The following is a 23,299-nucleotide window of genomic DNA, read 5'->3' as shown; positions in this document are numbered from 1 at the left end:
GTAACCTGTTTTTGACCCTCTGAGCATGCACAGAAGGCTTTGCGCATGCGCAGAGGGTCCAAAATCGCATATGACGCATGCATGCAGGTAAGCACAGTGAGCATGCGCACGTGGAGCGTGCACTTCTTAAACAGTAGCGAAGATAAGTAGATTTCACCCCTGCTACTAGGCATTCCATCTCCTAACAAGAGAGGGGCACGAGTTGGCTCACTGACCCATTCTGCTTGCCTCTTACAGGCATTCAAACCTAGGAAATAAATTTCAGCGAGATTATCATTTCTAACAGTCTATAAATGGTTACTAGCTTTAAGAAAGCTTTCTAAATGTTGATTGGCAAGCCTGATTCTTACCTTAACTGTCTTTATTTAAAATAGATTATATTTCCAAATCAAATTTTGCCTATGCAGTGATAGAAGTAGAAGATTTTGCTCTGTTATGAATATTGCCTAGCACTGATACTTAAATGACACTAGTAGATAAAAAATGTCATAATGGTCATGATCACACAATCAAAGTCTTAACCTTTCAAATATCCAAACACACATACAAAATGGGCAGGGTTTGCATGAACTTGACTGTCATCTTGACTTTGACTCATGATTGCCATAAGATAACTGGGAAAGATTCTTCTCTTTGCCTAGATAAATTATAGGGTAAACTCCTTTCTTTTTATTTCTAATGTTTAAGCTCCTTTTTCTTTTTTAAAGAAAAAATGTTCTCTAAGTATTAGGCTGTCTTTCTGTTTTTGAAGTCCATTTCCACAGAACAGTTCTATAATTTACATCTCAATAACATATTCATCTTTATCCATTTCTTAATAACAGGTAAAAAACAACTAATTAAAATAAATCCTTCTCTTATAACACATTATTAAACCAATAGTTTACTGCATAGCAGTGATAGGTAATTTAATTGTTGGACAGAAAGGACTTAGGAAATCTTGATTGAGTGAATAATTGCAAAGTGCCAAATTGCCCTTTAAAGCATAAAAATCAAAACCATTAAATATTTAGACAGATATATTAATTTATTAAAATCCTGTAACTCTCTCAGATTTTTTTTAACAAGAGAGCAAAGTTCTCAACATCTAATTTCTCTATTCATAAATTTGCTCCAGAATGGGTTACCTAGATATATATAGAAAATTGATATATATAGAAAATATATATCTATGAAATAACTTTAAGTCAAACTGTTCTCTTAGTGCTTTCAAAACAAATACATTTCTTTAAAATGTTACGTGTTTTGAGAATGTTAATGTAATTTTGAATGCCCAACTTTTTTCAGATTGAGATCAGATCTGTTGAGCTAGATTCTGACGTATTTGTTCTTAATAGCGGGACGTTTGAAATCAAGCAATGGAACTTAAAAAAGACTACACAGCTTAGGCCTGATTGATCTTCAAGCATGGTTAAAACTGGATTTAATGAATTTAAAATTGGGATATACCTAGATTTGAAAATGAAAAGTTAGTGTTATTAAGAACTGGTCTGGGAGGTTAATATGTTGCTATGCGGCAGCATAGGATTTGCATTCCAGACATTCAATAGTTGACATTAAGGAAGGAGAGAAAGTAGAGATCCTTCTCCATTCCTTCCAGAGACTTTAATAAAATCCACTGGAAGCTCACTTGGTGTCTGATCGGAAAACAGGAGTTTGGCAAGTGAACTATACAAAGCAGATGAGGGGGAAAAAGAGCACAGGAGAGAGGAAAAGTCTGTTGTTTCCCAAGCGCTGTTGATAGATTACTTTTAATGTCTTGAGTGCTGCTGACTATCCATTGTGTCTGACTGCAATATGGCCTTTGTTGACCTAGTTGAGACAGCTCAAGGAGCTATGCAAGGAACCCAGTTTCCAGAAAACAACTTTCTGTTTACTCATAAGTTCAGTCAGCAAACAGGGAAGTTTTCATGGGAAATTGGCTACACTAATCAGAAGAGGAAGCTCAAAGAAATATGGGGAGTGAGGGAATCATGGTGTGTACAATGTCTGTTTTGCTGGCTGAAGAAGATCCAAAATACACTTGCAAGCGCAATCTTGTTTTCTTGAAAGAGAGAGTTAAAGGGCTTAAAGCAAATGTTTCCATACCACAACTCATTAGTGGAAATGAGAAGTTCCTGGACAGGACAATGGACACACTTAAAAGAGCCAGAAAAATGAATACATAGACAGGGAGGGAGAATCTCTGTGGGGGCCCCAACCCTCTGGAACGAATTACCATCAGGCATGCTCCAACTCCCTGATCTCCGGACGTTTAGACGCGCGCTGAAAACATGGCTGTTTCATCGAGCAGGACTGGCCTGATAGTATTTTAATTGGGAGTTTTAATTGGGAGTTTTAGAGGGGTTTTATAGAGCCAGCCCAATTTAAACATTTCATTTTATTTTATTTTAATGTTTATAGAAATTATTTTAATATGGCTGTAAACCGCCCTGAGTCCTTCGGGAGAAGGGCGGTATAGAAATACAAACAAACAAATAAATAAATAAAATTTTGACATAGATAACAGCTCATGTGACCAAAAGAGGCAAAAGGGGTTAGGAGGGTAATTATGATCCTCACGCTAAAAAGATGATCCACAACTACTCGAGCAAACCTTGCTACAGAGCGCCAGAGAAAACATACAGTCCCTCCATGGACTTAAGCCAAGAGCCACCTTGAAAAAGAAGTGTCTAGTGATGGTGGATGGTTCTCCACTGAGTTGAACAGGGCAGCTACCTGAAATCCCAAATGATGTCAGGAGATGAAATTCTTGTAAGCTCAATCTGTCCACCTCAGTAAACCTTGCTAATGGAGAACTCCAAGAAAGCATGCTTGGAAAAGAATCACCTTTAATTTAGGTAGCTGCCAAAGAACTTGACATAAGGCTTAGAAAAAAGACCCACACCCACGCCCTCAAAACCAACAAAAATGAGTTATTTGGATATGTTAGCAATAAAGCCAAAGAGGTTGTAGGTCCATTGTGAGAAGAAGTTGTGAATGGGTAATAGGTTAATGGTTGATCATAGAACACTTGCAGTAATTTTTGGGAGAATACAAGCAAGATTCCAGAAGCTTGGAAGACAGAAAGCATCATCCCTGCTTTAAAAAAAAAAGGTGGGGGGGAAAGAATCTAAAAAAACTGTAGACTTGTCAACATGGTGTCTATAATGGACAACCTCAGATTTGCCATCAACAGAATGCAAGGTAACTTAAAAATCTTGACTTTAATTGGCTTCTCATAAATCTCTCTGTAGAGAACCAGTCTGATGGAGTAGTAAAGGGATCAGGCTAGATGACTGTGAGACACAAAGTCAGCTGGGTGACCATGGGCCAGTCACACTCTCTAAGCTATAGAGAGCAAGCAATCGCAAACCACTTTTGAAATTTTGTCATGAAAACTACGGGCAGGTTCAAAAGAGGTTCAAATAGATCAGAGGAGCCATATCATAATGAATTTAACAATGAATGGGCTAGAGTTTAGACTTATTTGATTCCAAGATTCTGTATACCAACCTCTTATTTTCTTCACAATACAGTTAACAAGATTCATTGTAAATCTTTCTTTCTGGATTGTACTCCACTGTTATGGGCTTCACACCAGTGGTGGGATTCAAGTAATTTAACAACTGGTTCTCTGCCCTAATGATTTCTTCCAATAACCAGTTTGCCAAACTGCTCAGAAAGTTAACAACCGGTTCTCCCGAAGTGGTGCGAACTGGCTGAATCCCACCACTGCTTCACACTCTCAGTAGTCAAGGCAAAAATAAGCACACATAAGCACTGGCTAGGAGGCATAAATAAAAGCTTGAATAGATCTGAATAATCATAACTTATATTATATATCATAATTTAATCTATATATTTATAATAGGGAGCCAGTTTGATTAATGGTTAAAGTGCCTAAGAGTTGTTGATATGAGGAAAATAGGAAAACAAGAGTATTGGGTATGTTTGCTGCCTCATGTTACATATAAAAAATGGTGAGAATAATAGTAATGTGACCCATCCATAAATTGTAACAAGGAGATCAATTTGCAAGTTGCATGAAATTTAAGACAGAGGTTCCAGGTTATTAAAGAAACAGTCTATGTCTCAAGAATCAGAAGAATCCACAGTAGCCAATTCAAAGTTAAACCCATAAGATAAGGAGTAGCTGCCCTTGGAACATTAAAAGGTAACAGTAAAGGTTTCCCTTGCACATATGTGCTAGTCGTTCCTCATTCTAGATGGTGGTGTTCATCTCCCTTTCAAAGCCAAAGTCCTCTCGAAGACGTCTCCTTGGTCATGTGGCCGGCATGATTAAATGCCAAAGGCGCACGGAATGCTGTTACCTTCCTACCAAAGGTGGTCCCTATTTTTCTATTTGCATTTTTTACATGCTTTCAAATCACTAGGTTGTCAGAAGCTGGGATAAGTAACGGGACCTCACCCCGTTACGAGGCATTAGGGATTCGAACTGCTGAACTGCCAACCTTTCGATTGACAAGCTCAGCATCTTAGCCACTGAGTCACCACATCCCTTGGAACATTCGATTGCAGGAATTCAGGGCAGGATGCAAGACCATTGTTTCTAACCAGGGAGAGGGTCTGGAGATGATGTTATACAGACAGAGCTCCTGGCTTTATCTAATTAGGAAAATTAATGCTTTTGCCTTTCAAAGAGCTGTCGAGAACTTCACTACTGATGGTGCATTCTGGGGTTTGGCACTTTCCCAAGCTCAGCATCTAACTCTTAAGTTAGCAGCCAACTGTCTTGAGTCTGAATCAATTCTGAAAAGGGGCTGATAGCTACCAGTGATTCTCTTCAGCCTCAAATCAAGCCATAATAAACAGCATGTTCGTGAGCCCTTGGATGAACATACTACTATTAAAAGGATCCAGCACTGGCTTGTTGCAAACAAATCATGTCAGAGTCATCTTCTTTTCTTGATAGAATTACTAGCTTAGTTAGAACAGAAAAATGTCATAAATCTGAGTGCATCTGCTCAAATAAAGCCTTTGATAAAATTTCTCATGATGTTCTCCTTAATAAAAAGGTAAAATAGAGGCTATATGGTAGTCATTAAACAGATTCACAATTGGCTGAATGTACCCAGAAAAGCTTGTTAATGGCTGTGTGCCATAGGCCTCTGTACTGTATTCTGTATTGTTCAACATTTAACCAGTTTCTTGGATGAGGGAATTGAAAAAAAAAACGTATCAAGTTTGCGGGAGACCCAACTCTGAAAGGAGGGTTAATTCTTTAGTGAAGAAAGAAATATTTTAAAAAATATTGAAACAGACTTGTTTAATGAGCTGAAATGAAGAGAAATATACAGTTATGCATCTGAATAGGAAAAATGTAAGATATAAATCTACAATGGAAGAAACCTGGCTTATGAGTAGTACATGTGAAAAGGGTCTGGGTATCTTTGTCAACCACAAGTTAAACAAGATCCAGTAGTATAATGTAGTTGCTAAAAAGGCAATGGCTATTTTAATATGTATTAATAGGAATACAGACTTCAGATCATGGGAAGTAACTGTTCTAATTTACTCTGCCCTGATAGAATCCCACTTCAAATATTGTCTCCAGTTATGGGAATCACAGTTCAAAAACTGAAAACTGAATTCAAATGGTAGGGAGCCTGGAAATTAACCCCTATGATGAACGGTTAAAAGATCTGAAGACAATTAGCTTACCACGGAGAGGATTCAGGGAAGATAGGAGAAGCAATGTCACACAAAAGACCACTTATTGTCAAATGTATCCAACCTCTTATTTTCTTCATGATACACAATACAGAATCAATCTGTATCACAATACTAATATAGAAATCAGAATCAATGGGTCACAACTACAAGTACATTGGTTTAGGCTAAATGTCAGGATAAATTTCTGGACTGTATGAAGTATCAGATGGGGAACATTATTGCCACATGAAGTGGTGAGTTCTTCACTGGAGAACTTCAGATAGAGGCTGGATAGTCATCTGTCACAGAGATGCTCTAGTAGACGTAAGAGCATTGAACAAGAACTAGACTAGATGAAATTGAAAATAATACATACACTTAAATATTTTATTATTTTTTCGTTTACCTGCACATGGACTTATTTTAATCTTTTATAAATGGATGAATGTTGTTATCCTTTTCTATTTTCTCTTCTGAGGCACCTGCTTTCTATCATTGTATTTTGACATTTACCAATACTGTATAACGAATGCTATACAGTATTGATAGAAAGCAGGTATTTACTGAACCCGAGCAATTATACTAGAAAAAACAAACAGCAGCTTAGAAAGATCTGTTTTCATTATGTAAAGAATAACTTCCCCTCCAAAGTAACTAGTCTCTAAAGCTTCAGTGCAAAATAGATATTTACAATGGATATTCCATATCAGTGAACACACTTAAAAAACAATAAAGGAAGAGTAATGTTAACAATTCTTGGATCTGCATTGCAGATATAAAAAGAGATGATTCATTATGTGGACAGATGAATGACTGGCTATTAAAAGAAGCTGAATGAAAGAACATCATACAAGCAAACTCTGTTGTATAGCAATAGATTGTAGGTAATATGTATATATAAGGAATGTTTGTACACAGTTTGTGAATCATGTTTTTGTTCTGATATATAAATATATCTTTTTCCCCGTTACAGCTATTTGCATTGAGGAGGAGTCCAATTACAGGTACAAAAGGTAGACTTATTCTGCAACTTTCTATAAAAAAGGACATTCTATCCAAATGCTGGTTAAATAGCAAAAATTTATGCCCCAACAAAATTATACAATTATACAATTATAAAATTATCCTATGCCTATATTGTTGACCTGTGGTGAGATTCACTTCAACATTGTTAGCCTTTTACAAGAGTAGGAAAACATGGGTTTGCCATCAGATCTAAGGATCTGGTAATGTTGATGACTAAATGACTGTGTAGGAAAATAAATGAATTCTTCAGCAGACTGTGTTTGAATTGTTTTAAATGGTTTTGTAAAATATTTGAATGATTTCTGTGGTTACTTTGGTTATTCTTGTACTGTTTTGGGACATTTTTAACCTTATAAGCCTCCCAGAGTCATAGCAGTAGGGTAGGGTAGGCATAGTAGGGTAGGCATAGCAGAGTAGGCATATAAATAAGTAAGTAAGTAAATAAGTAAGTAAGTAAGGGCAGTAAGAGAAAGAGGATATTGAACAGAAATATTAAGATAGGGAGAAACTGAAAAAGTAAAAATGTTATACACAATGATACTCAAAACCTCTTTGGAAGAGTTCATCTGAAATATTATTGTGGGTGATATTGATAAGAAAAACATGGATACTCATTTCTGATGAAACTTGCATGATGAAGGAAGCAAAAAGACTTATGAACTTGTATGCAACATCACAATACAAGTCCAAAAGGATTCACATCATGATGTTACAATATGCATTATATCACATCACACTTTATACCAGACACCTATTTTCCTTCTGGTAGAAAACATCTGAAGCTTTTTTGTTTTCAACAAAAAACATTGAAACTACAGCATTGTTTCTACTACTACACTGAAGCTGCCCTTGCTTTACACCAGGGGTGAAATCTAAAAATTTTCGCTACCGGTTCTGTGGGCTGGCTTAATTGGTGGGCGTGGCTTGGTGGTCAGATGCTGGGTGGGCGTGGCCAATAACAATAAATAATAAAAATAATAAACAAAGTATAAAAAACAATAAGAGGTCTCAAAAACCAACTTTCACACTTTACACACACACACAACACAACACAACTGACTCACACACAATGTAAAAGCAGCTGCACTTCACACTTCACATAGCCACAAAAAGCTCAAAAACCAACTTTCACACTTTACACACACACAACTCACACACACACACACACACACACACAAAATGCCACATACAGCTTTCTGAGATTTTGTGTGTTTGTGTAGTTAGAGTGAAACACTACAGAAACACACCAAATCTCAGAAAGCTGCACAAATATTTTATTTTATTATTTTATTTTATTTTATTGTGGACTTCAAATCCCAGAGTTCCTCAGCTAGCAAAGCAGGAAGTCAAAGCAAGCTTTTTTTTTTTTCTTCAGTAGCTGAAGAAAGCATGCAGTTGCAGCCGGAAAGGAGCAGTAATTATAGGTAAGTGAGGAGGGGGAATTGGCTGGGCATGGGTGGGGGCTCTTGTAAGTGGGGGCTGTTAAAAAGTGAGTTTAAAAGCCTGTGAGGATCAGGAAACTCCTCTGGGATCACCAGAGGAGGCTTTTTTATTCTGGGGTTTTTTTCTTCCCCCCCCCCTTCAGCTGAAGAGGGTTTTTTTAAAAAAACTTTAAAAGGGTTTTGATCTCTGCTCAGCCCCGCGATCATCAGAGGTTTTTTTTTTTTTTTACTTTTAAAGGCATGTTTCGGCTGAAGAAAAACTTTTAAAAGTAAAAAAAACCCTCTGCTGATGGTGCGGCTCAGCAGAGGCGGGGGGGCGGGGCCAGGGATTTTTATTACCGGTCCTCCGAACCAGCAGCTGCCATCACTACCTAATCGGGGGAGCCGGTGCGAACCGGGAGCATTTCACCTCTGCTTTACACCTTACAAAGTTGTTATTCTACAGTTGAGTAAAAAATTAAACTCACTTACTTCACGCTCTTCCTCTTGTTCTTTTCTAATCTGTTCCAAGCGAAACTGTTCTGCAATTTCTCTTTCTTGTGCTTCCCTCTGCAGAATAAGTGATAAATTAATGTCTGTTCAAACAGAATTTATCATTTGGACAGCTTTCCATATTTGAATGGTTTACATTTCTTCACAGACACAATACTAATGATTCAGAAAAAATATATTCCTATATCTGTTTCTCTCTATTGAAAATGATCTTTTAGATTCTAAAACTATTCAGATTTTTTTTTGTAAAATAATAATAATAATTATTATTATTTATTTGATTTTTATACCGCCCTTCTCCCGAAGGCAAGATAAAACCAACAATACAATATACAGGTTAAAATACAATTTAAAAAAACTTATTTAAATTAGCCTGGAGATTAAAATTTACCATACACTAAAAACCCCGTTTAAAAATTATTAAATTTAACATTAAAATTCCAATTTAAGCCAGCCCCGCGCGGATAAAGAGATGTGTCTTCAGTTCGCGACGGAATGTCCGAAGGTCAGGTATTTGGCGTAAACCCGGGGGAAGCTCGTTCAAGAGTGTGGGAGCCCCTACGGAGAAGGCCCTTCCCCTGGGGGCCGCCAGCCGGCATTGTTTGGCGGACGGCACCCTGAGAAGTCCCTCTCTATGGGAGCGTACGGGTCGGTGGGAGGCGTGTGGTAACAGCAGGCGGTCCCGTAAGTACCCAGGTCCTAAGCCATGGAGCGCTTTAAAGGTCGTAACCAACACCTTAAAGTGCACTCGGAAGGCCACAGGCAGCCAGTGCAGTCTGCGCAGGAGCGGTGTTACATGGGAGCTACGCGTAGCTCCCTCTATCACCCGCGCAGCTGCATTCTGGACTAACTGAAGCCTCCGAGCGCACTTCAAGGGGAGCCCCAAGTAGAGAGCATTACAGTAATCCAAGCGAGAGGTAACGAGCGCATGAGTGACTGTGTATAAGGCATCCCGATCAAGGAAGGGGCGCAACTGCCGAACCAGGCGAACCTGGTGGAAGGCCCTCCTGGAGACGGCCGTCAAATGGTCTTCAAACGACAGCCGATCATCCAGGAGGACACCTAAGTTGCGCACCCTATCCTTTGGGGCCAGTAACTCGCCTCCGACAGCCAGCTGCAGCTGCAGCTGACTGAATTGGGGTGCCGGCATCCACAGCCACTCCGTCTTGGAGGGATTAAGCTTGAGCCTGTTTCTCCCCATCCAGACCCGTACGGCTTCCAAACACCGGGACAGCACTTCAACAACTTCATTGGGGTGGCCCGGGGTGGAAAAGTACAGCTGGGTGTCATCAGCGTACTGCTGGTATCTCACCCCGAAACCACTGATGATCTCACCCAACGGCTTCATGTAGATGTTGAATAGCAGGGGCGAGAGAATCGACCCCTGTGGGACCCCACAAGTGAGGCCCCTCGCGGTCGACCTCTGCCCCCCTGTCAACACCGTCTGTGACCGGTCGGAGAGATAGGAGGAGAACCACCGATATACGGTGCCTCCCACTCCCAATCCCTCCAACCGGCGCAGCAGGATACCATGGTCGATGGTATCAAAAGCCGCTGAGAGATCTAATAGGACCAAGGCAGAGGAGCAACCCCTGTCCCTGGCCCTCCAGAGATCATCCACTAATGCGACCAAAGCTGTCTCCGTGCTGTATCCGGGTCGGAAGCCGGACTGGAACGGGTCTAGATAGACGTCTTCATCCAGGTATTGGGGAAGCTGTCGCGCCACGGCACTCTCTACAACCTTCGCAACAAAGCGAAGGTTGGAGACTGGACGATAATTACCCAAAATAGCTGGGTCCAGGGAGGGCTTCTTAAGGAGGGGTCTCACCACCGCCTCTTTCAAGGCGGCAGGGAAAACCCCTTCCAACAAAGAAGCGTTGATAATCCTCTGGAGCCAGCTTCGTGTCACCGCCTGAGTGGCCAGTACCAGCCAGGAAGGGCACGGGTCCAGTAATGAATAACTAATTTTATTTCCACCATGCTGGAAACTCAAAATAACCATGAGCCTTGTAGGCAAGCCCTGCCACTGAGAAAAGCATGCATTTTTGGCATCCTTCAGTAGGTCAAATAGCAATAGCAATAGCACTTAGATTTATATACCGCTTTACAGTGCTTTACAACCCTCTCTAAGCAGTTTACAGAGTCAGTCTATTGCCCCCAACAATTTGGGTCCTCATTTTACCCACCTCGGTAGGGTGGAATGCTGAGTCATCCTTGAGCCTGGTGAGATTTGAACTACCAAATTGCAGTCAGCTAGCAATCAGCAGAAGTAGTTTGCAGTACTGCACTCTAACTAGTCTAACCACTGTGCCACTGCGGCTCTCTCAAATCAAGCATAATGGAAGTCAAAGCAGCATGATCAAATCTATGGATGCTGCTGTACAAATTGCCAGAGTGAATTCTTCAAAATCTCTCTCTCTCTCTCTCTCTCTCTCTCTCTCTCTCTCTCTGTGTGTGTGTGTGTGTGTGTGTGTGTGTGTGTGAAGGTTCCTTTACCTGAGGGATAGACCCAATCAGGAAATCTTCTTAAATGGAGGATCTCACTTTGCACGTATGTTTCCCAAGAGAACTTGGTTTCCCAAACAACATCTTTCAGAAAGAGAGAGTGTTCATAGTCCTAATAGTCTGCATAGTTTTAAAATCCTCAATCCCATGTTGCCACTGAAGTGGAATCAATTTTATTACTAATTAGTATTTGGAACTCTGTATTTTGATATGGTCTATGGCCTCATCAATAAACCAGGGGTCTGCAACCTGCAGCTCTGAAGCTGATGTGGCTCTTTCATCCTTCTGCTGTGTCTCCCTGTCGCTCAAAATATGAATCACAACCGCCAATGTGCGACATCCGCCAGCACGTGATTTATTGAGCTTTTCGACCCATCTTTTTTTCTTTTTTTTTGAATTGAAAATGTTTTTGTTGCATGCAGAAATAAGAATGTGTTTTCTCTGTAGCAGGTCATTTGATTTCATAAATACAACACACTATAGTTTTTTGACACATAGCATAAAGTTAAGAAAAAAAAGGATATATGCAGTGTTATCTTCATTTTAGATATCAAAAGGGTTTTGTGGCTCCTAGTGTTTTCTTTTCTGTGGGAAATGGGTCCAAATGGCTCTTTGAATATTTAAGGTTGCAATAAACTAAACTATTAACTGAGCTAGAAAAGCAACTTGCCCTACTTTTACTCCAAGCATTAATCCAATATCATTGCACTTTTAATATTAAATATGACTATAATTACTTTTACTTTATTTCTTCTATTTGCACATATTTTTATATTTGAGTTCTTTCCCTGTTTGCATTATTGTGGCAGGACTGAACATTATTAGGTAGATTGATAAAATCAACAGAGGGAGACAATTTTGGATATCATGGTAACGTAGTAAAGAATTGATTTATTTATTACTATAGTATTTTTCTAGTGTTAAAGTGAAACTTAACATTCATATCAAAAGTGATACCAGTATCAAAGTAGGTATTTTCTGAGAATTTAGGGGATGCGTAAGGTTACCATGATAGATTGAGAGCAGCAGAAGGCTGCAGTCTTGTGTCTACTAACAGAATAACATGGTTCTTTTTCTAGTAAAGCTATGATGAATAGTTGAGAAACATAGTGCCAAAAGCAATTGCAGCCAAGTAATTTTCCTCATTGAAACAGGTTCTGTCCAGTAGAAATGACACAATATTATGAGAGTTCTCCAATAGGAAAGCCGCGTTTCTCGGAATGTTAATGTTCTGGAGACTTTCTCTCCTCATCACAAGTATAGGAGGGCATCCATGGTTCTCTGAAAAGGGGTAGGAAAGGGACCAGACCCTGGGATACAAATATTAACACTTGTGACAAAACATGATTTGATTTGGATTAATAATTAAGAAATCTATTTCTTAAAATTAGTCTTAAAAATTGCATGCTTTGTAATGACTGATACGTACTTTTGCTCTGTCAGCTTCCAGAGAGATTCGGTAAGCTTCATCCTGTTCTCTCTTCACATTTTCTCGGGCCTCGCGTTCATCCTGGGATAGAAAAAAGACAGGAAGATAAAAAACCAGCTTGGTGTTTCAAAATCAATATTCCCCCAAGTACAAATAGCTGTTTTGGAATACCTGTCCTTTGTTTATAATATACTAACATTTGGGGAACACAGGTTGAAAGAAAGGAACTCGATAGGCAGTGAAGTGTAAGAAACTATTTTTCTGGATTTTTGATGCAGTTTTTAAAAGGACATATTAAATTATTTCACATTAAGGAATTTCTCTGCCTTGATTTTGACACAACTACAATGGGTTACAGTCTTTTAGCTCGGTATTAACTAGTACACTTTTTTGATGTAAACAAAATTGGTTATCACCAAAGTTGGAATCTAGAAGTTCCCAACTAACTCCTACTAAATTAACTATAGCCATACTGTAATCAACTAGAATATCCCTGACAGGCTGTCAGCCGTTACTTAAATACCTCCAATAAAGAGAATCAATTATCTCAACAAGAAAAATGGCCAACAATGCTGCTTCCTCCCAGCCTCCTTTGTCTGTTGATAATTTGTTCTACTTTCTGCCATTGCAGCTATAGGTAGTCCTCGAGTTACAACCACAGTTGAACTCAAAATTTATGTTGCTAAGTGAAACATTTGTCAAGTAAGCTTGCCCCATTTTACAACTTTTCTTGCCACGGTTAAGTGAATCATTGTATGTATTAAGTTAGTAACATCGTTGTTAATAAATATGGATTCCTCATTGACTTTACTTGTCAGAAGGTGGCAAAAGGTGATCAATGGTCGTAAGTGTGAAAAATGGTTATAAGTCATTTGTTTTCAGTGCCATGATAACTTTGAACAGTCATTAAATGAACTGTTGTAAATTGAGGACTACCTGTATTTTCTTTCCAGGTAAACACACTGCTCTGCTGTAATAATTGTGGTGGTGCAACCAAAACAATCTGGAACTGAACACACTCAAAACCGTAGAAATGGTGGTAGACTTTAGGAAAAACCCTTCCATACTTCCACCTCTCACAATACTTGACAACACAGTATCAACAGTAGAAACCTTCAAATTTCTAGGTTCTATCATATCGCAAGATCTCAAATGGACAGCTAACATCAAAAACATCATTAAAAAAGGACAACAAAGAATGTTCTTTCTGCGCCAACTCAGTAAGCTCAAACTGCCCAAGGAGCTGCTGATCCAGTTCTACAGAGGAATTATTGAGTCTGTCATTTGCACCTCTATAACTGTCTGGTTCGGTTCTGCAACCCAACAAGAAAAACACAGACTTCAGAGGATAATTAGAACTGCAGAAAAAATAATTGCTACCAACTTGCCTTCCATTGAGGACCTGTATACTGCACGAATCAAGAAGAGGGCCGTGAAAATATTTGCAGATCCCTCGCATCCTGGACATAAACTGTTTCAACTCCTACCCTCAAAACGACGCTATAGAGCACTGCACACCAGAACAACTAGACACAAGAACAGTTTTTCCCCGAAGGCCATCACTCTGCTAAACAAATAATTCCCTCAACACTGTCAGACTATTTACTGAATCTGCACTACTATTAATCGTTTCATAGTTCCCATCACCAATCTCTTTCCACTTATGACTGTATGACTATAACTTGTTGCTGGCAATCCTTATGATTTATATTGATATATTGATCATCAATTGTGTTGTAAATGTTGTACCTTGATGAAGGTATCTTTTCTTTTATGTACACTGAGAGCATATGCACCAAGACAAATTCCTTGTGTGTCCAATCACACTTGGCCAATAAAAAATTCTATTCTATTCTATTCTATAATACCATAGCATACCCTGGCTCCCAGAATCACTTAGCAGAGTGAGATAAAAAGCATATAGTGCAAATCTAGTAAACAAATACAGTAATGTCTTCTTTAACCATAAAACGCAGCTATCTGGAATGCACTAGGTGCAGCTGCATAAGGTGGAGCTATCTGGAATGCACACCGATCTTAATGTATGGTCTGAGAAAAGCATCAGAGAGGACAAAGGTTGGTCCATCCTAAGAATCATATACCCACTCCAATACCCTGTTTAAAAATACTGTTACATGAGACACTGGAGATAAATGTTGTGATACTTGGAAGGTCAGTGTACTGGTAGCTATGCCTTCTGCAACTCTGTCCAAAAAAGAGTGGCTGCCTGTGCTTTAAGACTGAGCTTTAAGAAAAGTTGTCTAGTGTGATCATACAAAATTAAAATTTTTTGTTGTGCACATGCACAACAAAAACAATAAAATCAATCAATAAAAAGAAAGACAATAATATGTGTAAGCGAAAATACTTTTGTTGTTAACTCTGGAACATAAATACTGTACAGTAAGTACCAAATAAGCCATTTTAGGGATAGTATTCCAGATGGAGAGATTGACAATTCAAGAGGTCTTTACCATAGTCATTGGCCTAAGTTAGGATAAGGCAATCAAACTCAATCACCATTAAAACAGAACTTCCAATTCAGTCAGCCAAGATCTGCTTCATTATCTATTTATTGGTTTGAAGGAACGAGACAAAAGAATTGTTTTTCCTTTGAAAACATTTGGATTTCATGCAGTATTTAACAATTATTATTCCTGTTAATAACTGCACATGGTTTGGCTTTGTACTGAATTTTTGTTGCTATGCCCATTGATTTTTTTAAAGATGATTTTATTTTTATTCTCACTGGAAATATTTTATTACTCACATTCTAACACCCACTGACAATCAGTAATATGAAATTGGAAACTCGGGGAAATTAAGACAGATCTCTGTTCAGCTTTAAAACAAAAATATCTTGTTTTCATTATGCATCCAGAACTTTGAATTCAATGAGGAAAAATAAATAAATAATTGAACTAAGCTAGCAGTAAAAACTTTGAGGTGAGGGGGAATAAATTTAAAGGCATTGGGGCTCTAAATTTATCCACCTGTAGATAATATTGGCAGATAATTTTCTTTTTCAGGCCAACAATTCAACATTTCAGAAGTTCCTCTAGATTTAATTCTTCCATTTTTGGCATTATTCTTTAGTAAAACAGATACAAAGGGGACGTCAGGAATGTAAAAATATATTATGCATGACTGCTTTGTTAAAGCACAAAGATGTGAAATGACACCACTGAACTCAATTTTAAGTTAACAGTTTCTTACTCAGACGTACTTTCTCATCAAGTTCATTGTTAGATAATGGAACATTATTTATCCAAGTCAGATTTAACTATCTAAAATATTTGTATAGTGGTTTTTTTAATGGTATGTTTTAATTAAGGTTAGCGTTGCACAGCAGCGCAAGCAATTTACAGTGCAAGACTTCATCAATATACAACAAGATTACAGACAAAATGGTGATACTCTTTTGTACATGCAAAAATAAATATTTGCATACCACAAGAACAAGCTTTCCTTCCAAAGTCCCTTAGTCCCTTGGAGCTTTAGTAAAGGACATATCTCTTCCACTGAGTCTTTACAGTAACAGAGTAAAGCCATCTCCAGTAAAGTTATGCAGTAGCCCTTTGCTTTTTTCCTTTTTATCATCTTCAGATGCCATGTAAGTAGTATTAATCCATCACGATTTTCATCACTTTTGCTGTGTAATTGAGTCATTTTTTTAAAAAAATGTATATTTTCAGTAGAGCTTAAAAATATTGGTATAATCAGAGCATACATAGCAACAGCCTCTCTTGTTAAGGGACAAGTCGTGAAGTAAAACCCAAATTCTTCAAAAATTGCCTTTTTATGTTGGTTATCTTTTCAAGCAAGCCATAGGCATCTGAGATGTAGTGACCTGCATATGGGAAGAGTTATTTGCTGTGGTCCTACCAGGGTTTTGGAACTCCCAATTGAGAATAAACTGTTTGGCTACTTCATGCATTTTATCACCATCTGAACACTTTCATCATAGCAAACTTTTGGCCTTCCTTTCATAATGTGATTTCAAATTACACCGTCTCTTGGTTTGTGGAATAGATTTGTCTCCTTGCTTTTTGTTTGAGTTATTTTTTAGGGGCTGAAAATACTGAGCACAATGCTAATGACCTTAATTTGGGTAAAAACGGAAAGATGTAATGCAGTAATATTTGATTTCAAAAGAGAAAAATTTTCAAAACTGAAAAGATAACTAAGAAGGATGATAAATGAGAAACAGGGTCAAATCGACATTTCAGGATTATTAAAAACTGTAACAATAAAAGTCAAGCAGAGAATATACAGTCCTTAACATATGACCACAACTGAGCCCAAAATTTATGTTGTTAAGTGAGAATGTTGCATGAATTTTGTCCCTTTTCACGACTTTTCTTGCCACAGTTGTTAAGTGAATCACTGCAATTGATAAGTTAGTAACCTGTTGTTATGTGAATCTGGCTTCCCTATTGACTTTGCTTACCAGTAGGTTGCAAAAGGTGATCACATGATCGCAAGATGCTGCAATGGTCATAAGTATGAACCAGTTTGACAAGCATCTGAATTTTGATCACATGATCATAGGGATGCTGCAAAAGTTGTAACTGTGAAAAATGGTCATAAGTCACTTTTTTCAGTCCCACTGTAACTTTGAATGAACTGTTGTAAGTTGAGGACTACCTGTATTTTCCAGGTCAGAAAAGATGCTATCCAAGCATAATATGTACTCTCATAAACACTACTGAAGGGGGGAAAATGATTTCTTTAAGAAAAAGAAAGTCTCGTTGCCCAGAAATGGAGAATATATTTTTGTATGAAAGATACAAATTTGTACGTAAAACAAATTTTAGAAGAATTTTACAGTTTTTGAGATAAAGTGGATGGGAAAAAGTTTATATATATAGTATATTTGTGTGTGTGTTACCATAAAACATAAACATAAAATAAAACTGCATCTCAGTTCATGGCAGCAGACTCAAAAAACCCTACAGAAAAACTATCTAAAGCCTTCTTCTAGGAGGCAGACAATGTGGAGGTAGACAAGTCTCCAATGGGGGATCATTTGAGAGAGCCAAGCTCCATTACTAAGAATCAATGCTTCCACGCTTTGGCCCTGGACCTTCCAAAATGGAGGACACAACCAGCTGGTTCTCCTGGAATGATCAAAGAATTCAGACTGACTCTAATAGGGAGGTGTAGTTCTGATGATAACAAGTACCAATTCATAAAAGGCTTTATAGATTTAAACCAGCATTTTAATATAAACTATTAAAGCTCTGTTTTTTCATTGGGGAGAAATTTTCTCTTTAGAACAGTTATTTAGCTATTCTGAAAGAATAATATAGATTCTATATATAATGGCATAAATCCATAGAACAGGTTGTGATAACCCAACAGTATTTGAATTTCAATTAATTTAATTCTATATAGAAATTCTATTTTTGGTTTTACTTTTTGGGTTGAGAAAGATTGTTCTAGTGGAAAAGAAAAAGCAAGCTGAGTTTCAGGAATAAGGTGTTGGTATCATATGTATATAATTGCCTTTCTGTAGGTTCAATTTTAAAACAAACTGGGCATATTTTTAATGATTTCTAAACCAATTAAATACTGCAAATATTAAAACAATTATATTGTCCATATGTTGACATTAACCAGGTTACACATTCCATAAAGTAGGGGAGGACAATGTATGACTTATTAAATGTTGTTGGACAGCAACCTCCATTATTCATCACCATTGTTATTTTAACTAGGGCTGATGGGCGCTGTAGTTCAGCAATATTTGGAGAGCTACATATTACCCATTTCTGCCATAAGGCAAAGCACATTTTGAAATCTATTTATTTTGCGTTTCCCAAAGGATAAGGATGTTTCTACTGAGCCACACCTGAAGTTAAACATAGGGCCTGATGTTAATAATGAGTACCTTAAAAAGACACCCAGTTTGTCTAAACAAAATACCATCATAGAAAATATTGATTTGATCCTCTAAGACCGTGATGGCGAACCTATGGTACGCATGCCGGAAGTGGCACGCCAACCAGATGTTCTTCACACACCATGCACGCCAGAAACTGGAAAACCTGGTGAGCTCCACATGCACAAACTGGAAACCAAAAGCTCAGCTTCCTGGCGTGCACATGTGGTGCCGGGGAACTGCTCTTCCTGATTCCGGCGTTGCCATGTGTGAGCACTGGGGAGCTGCTCTTCCAGTTTCTGGTGCTCCGCGTGTGCTCGCGCTCCTGTTTTGGTACTCGGTGCCTAAAAGGTTTGCCAACACTGCTCTAAGATAACAATCTTGTACACTTTCTAAATATATAAAGTGTATGAGCTTATTGAAGAATCTAGTAAAAGCTGCATGAATAAAATGCATAGTGTTCGATTTTTATATTTGATTATTCCAGAATTTAATTTGAAAATGTTTCAGAATTAATTTTTTAAAATTTTCATAGCCTATTTTGTTCCTAAATGGTTGCCTTCTCTCTGCTGATTAACATGAAATATTTTTTGTGAGATATGTCAATATAATTTATAAGTCCCTTTCAGCTGTGGTGGCACAGTGGTTAGAATGCGTTACTCCAGAGTAACTTACTGCTCACTCTAGGAGTTCAATTCTGAGTGGCTCAAGGTTGACTCATCCTTTCATCCTTCCAAGGTCGGTAAAATGAGAACCCAGATTGTTGTTGGGGGCAATATACTGACTCTGTAAACCACTTAGAGAGGGCTACAAAACACTCTGAAGCAATATATAAGTCTAAGTGCTATTGCTATTTCTTGATGCTATGATTAATTTTGAACTTTGTACCAGTATTTGTTAATGTTAACTGTAACCAGAATACTGCAGGATACTTTTTTTGTATATTTTTATTCTGTAGTGTACTCTAAATAGGAAACACACAGACACACACACACACACACACACACACACATTATACATACACACACACACACACACAAATATATATATTTACATATAGTATTTATTTGTATTTTATATATTCTTTGTATTATGTATATTTTCAAAGGCGAAATATAAAGCATGAAAATGAATAACTTTTACTGAAATATCTGAAATATCTTTTGGTAAATTCTGGCAAATTCAGGAGACAACGAGGATACCTATTACTTGATATGGATAAGATATAGTTGTATAAATTTTTTATTAGCATATGTTTCTCTAAATAAAATAGGTATATAGCAACAGCATAGAATTAAAAAAAAATTCTTCCAGGTTGTGTGTGTGTGTGAGCACAGAAGTTTAATCACTTTCATATTAGAGATTTTATTTATCTATTGAATTAAACGGTGTGTGTGTGTGTAAGTATTGGAGATTCAATCTTGAACTAGGTTATATCGAACGACTAGCCTTGTGGTGCAACCAAAACAATCTGGAACTGAACACGCTCAAAACCGTAGAAATGGTGGTAGACTTTAGGAGAAACCCTTTTATACTTCCATACTTCCACCTCTCACAATACTAGACAACACAGTATCAACAGTAGAAACCTTTAAATTTCTAGGTTCTATCATATCGCAAGATCTAAAATGGACAGCTAACATCAAAAACATCATCAAAAAAGGACAACAAAGAATGTTCTTTCTGCGCCAACTCAGTAAGCTCAAACTTCCCAAGGAGCTGCTGATTCAGTTCTACAGAGGAATTATTGAGTCTGTCATTTGCACCTCTATAACTGTCTGGTTCAGTTCTGCAACCCAACAAGAAAGACACAGACTTCAGAGGATAATTAGAACTGCAGAAAAAATAATTGCTACCAACCTGCCTTCCATTGAGGACCTGTATACTGCACGAATCAAGAAGAGGGCCGTGAAAATATTTACAGATCCCTCACATCCAGTACATAAACTGTTTCAACTCCTACCCTCAAAACGACGCTATAGAGCACTGCACACCAGAACAACTAGACACAAGAACAGTTTTTTCCCCGAAGGCCATCACTCTGCTAAACAATTAATTCCCTCAACACTGTCAAACTATTTACTAAATCTGCACCACTATTAATCTTCTCATCGTTCCCATCACCAATCTCTTTCCACTTATGACTGTATGACTGTAACTTTGTTGCTGGCAATCCTTACGATTTATATTGATATATTGACCATCAATTGTATTGTAAATGTTGTACCTTGATGAAGGTATCTTTTCTTTTATGTACACTGAGAGCATATGCACCAAGACAAATTCCTTGTGTGTCCAATCACACTTGGCCAATAAAAATTCTATTCTATTCTATTCTAGTAATCCCAATATTTCAACTATAATTCCCGTACAACCTGAAACACTTAAGGGAACTGATTAATAATATCCTACATTGTTAAACCAATAATATACAATAATATTGATAGAAAACAGTATTAATAATTCTTAAATATTTTTTGTTCCTGTTGTGGAGATTGAATGATGCAGAAATCACACTAATATCACAAAAATGGCAAAATTCGTTGAAATGATTTGTGATAAAGCTTTGACCACAATTATATAGACACATATAGATGGACAGAAGTGGCAACTGTATTTTCAATATAACCAGTTTCAGTTATTAAATTCTATATATATTCTGTTAATTGGCTCACCAGATAATAAATAGTGTATGCCTTTGAATTACTAAATATATTAGATTTTAACATGCAGACCTGCGCGAGAATTATATGACAATTTTCATAAATGTCACTATTTATGCTGAAAGGAGAGAGTGCATAGACTGCCTCAATGTTATCCTTTGAACATTATGCCTAAGCAAAGTGAATTCTATAAAAACAGTCAGTCATACACTGGTATTTCACAAGTGATTCAAATTGACATTTTTAATTTTCTAAATGAGAACCTCTCCCTAGAGCTAGAATTGTAGATGAGCAGATAAACTGGACTTTAAGCTGCTTTATGATGGTTGTTTGGTTTGAGATCAAAAACTGAAACATAATCTGGATTTAATTCATATATGTACAAATATGGATGAGTATTTTCCCCAGTGAATAAACCTGAACATCCCAAATTAAAGCTTAATGATCAATGACTACCTAGATTTTCAGCCAAAGGAATGAACTATTAACTGAAGGGAGTTAAAGTGAATAGAAATTTTCAGCAAGGTCTTGCAAACAGAGTCCCCCCCCCCCCGCCCCAAGGAATGCAGGATATTTTTCATGAAACTTATCCTAAAGCCATAATGGTCAAATGTTGCATAACAAGAAAAATAAACACTATGTTAGACCTTCTGTTAATTAACTTAAAAATGAGAACAAGTCAAGCCAGCTGTGTAAAAGTCAATGCTTTTACAGTAATAAATTTTGACAGCAAAAATAAAAAGAATGCATTATCTAGGTATCGCCAAATGGATCCTGGCAGTACATAGGAACTCCACCCTGTATAAGCTTGTCAAAAAGTGTTACTGTAATCCATTGAAAAGTCTCCTCCTCAGGCAAGGAAGAAAAAAAATGCAAAGGGAGGCTCAAAACAGGTGTGTTGAATTGTTATACTATTATTTAATCAAGAATCTCTTCTCATTAGTTTTGTATTTGACAAATTCATGCTTTGTTCTTGCCCATCATGTGATGTTACAGTCATCAATCAACAGTCTCATTAAAAGCCAAATGTAAACAATGAGGTTGTGGAAATGTATTTTTAACACTGTATACTCCTCAATCACAAAAGGCATAATACATGACTGCCATTTCTCTTGGCACTCTCTGCTAGATTTTACCCAGTGACTATCAATTTAAGAGAAGAGAACATTAAAATTGGCTTCTCTAAGGATATAAACAGTCATTGCCTCTAGCTAATATCCTCTCAAGTACCCAGCTCCTCAGGAAAACATTGTCAAAGTACAAAGTATTAGACTAATGAAGTCCACAACCATTCTGCCTAAATGATGGCTACCATTGTAAAAAATTCTGGGAAAATATGGTAACTGAACTGAAAAAAAAAGTCCCTACCAGTGATTTATGACAGAAAGTTTCCATGGACAGGGGGCTATACCAATCTTCTGAAGTGAAAATAACAGTCTTTTGAAAACTTAAAAGATTATAAGACCATTTGTTATGACAGACAGGTAACGTTTAACTATTCTGAATTTTAGTCATCTGGATCCACATGTTCACAGACTTATTCTTCTAATGGAATAGATTTCTAGCATTATAGTAACAATTCCTTTAACATTTCCACTACCTCTACAACATTGTCAAAGATTTTGTTATAACTCTTTTAAAATAAATGATGGGACAGTTAAATGTATGTCGTGGATTACAAATAAACAAATTTATAACAAACTGAGAGCAATGACAAGTCTCATTCCACGGGAAGGTAATCTATAGAGAAAAAGAGCTCAAGATGTATGGGAATTGCACACACACAGATACACACACACACGGACACACACACTACAGTTCTGATGAAGAAAAAAAAAGGAATAGCAGAAAAGAAGCTGCACAAATAATTTAGTGAGGATATGAAAAGAAAGAGATAGGATGGAATTGTAGAGAAGGAATCAGGAAACTTAGAGCAAGTTAAAATTTATAAGGAATGAAACACGGAAAGATCTTCTTTTGATTTCTTTAAGACAATAAAAGAAAAATCAGCCGCTCAATGAAAGTGACAAAACAACAACAAAAAGATGTTTTTGGAAACTATGAAGAAGAGGATGAAGGGTAGGACTAAGTGTATGACTGATAGAGACAAAGCAATGGATGATCTATTTTTTGAAGTGAATCTGAATATAAGGGACTAGATAACTTGACTCAAGGGTGCTGAAGGAATTTATTGATACACTGG

General features: G+C 37.4%; 1 protein-coding gene across 1 annotated transcript in view; it reads right to left on the bottom strand.

The window, feature by feature from the left end:
• FAF1 (Fas associated factor 1) overlaps positions 1 to 23,299 on the bottom strand; it is a 214,097-nt gene that overhangs the window by 18,680 nt on the left and 172,118 nt on the right. Inside the window, exons 16-17 of the mRNA XM_058175963.1 lie at positions 12,550 to 12,630; positions 8,595 to 8,672 (exon numbers count right to left, since the gene is read on the bottom strand). Coding sequence (XP_058031946.1) covers positions 8,595 to 8,672; positions 12,550 to 12,630 — 159 coding nt within the window. The remainder of the gene's footprint in view (positions 1 to 8,594; positions 8,673 to 12,549; positions 12,631 to 23,299) is intronic.

This window comes from Ahaetulla prasina, chromosome 3 (genome assembly GCF_028640845.1).
Source record: "Ahaetulla prasina isolate Xishuangbanna chromosome 3, ASM2864084v1, whole genome shotgun sequence".
Classification (NCBI taxonomy): Eukaryota; Metazoa; Chordata; class Lepidosauria; order Squamata; family Colubridae; genus Ahaetulla; species Ahaetulla prasina.
Note: the sequence above shows the minus strand (reverse complement) of the source record. Positions and strands in the feature narration are given on the sequence as shown.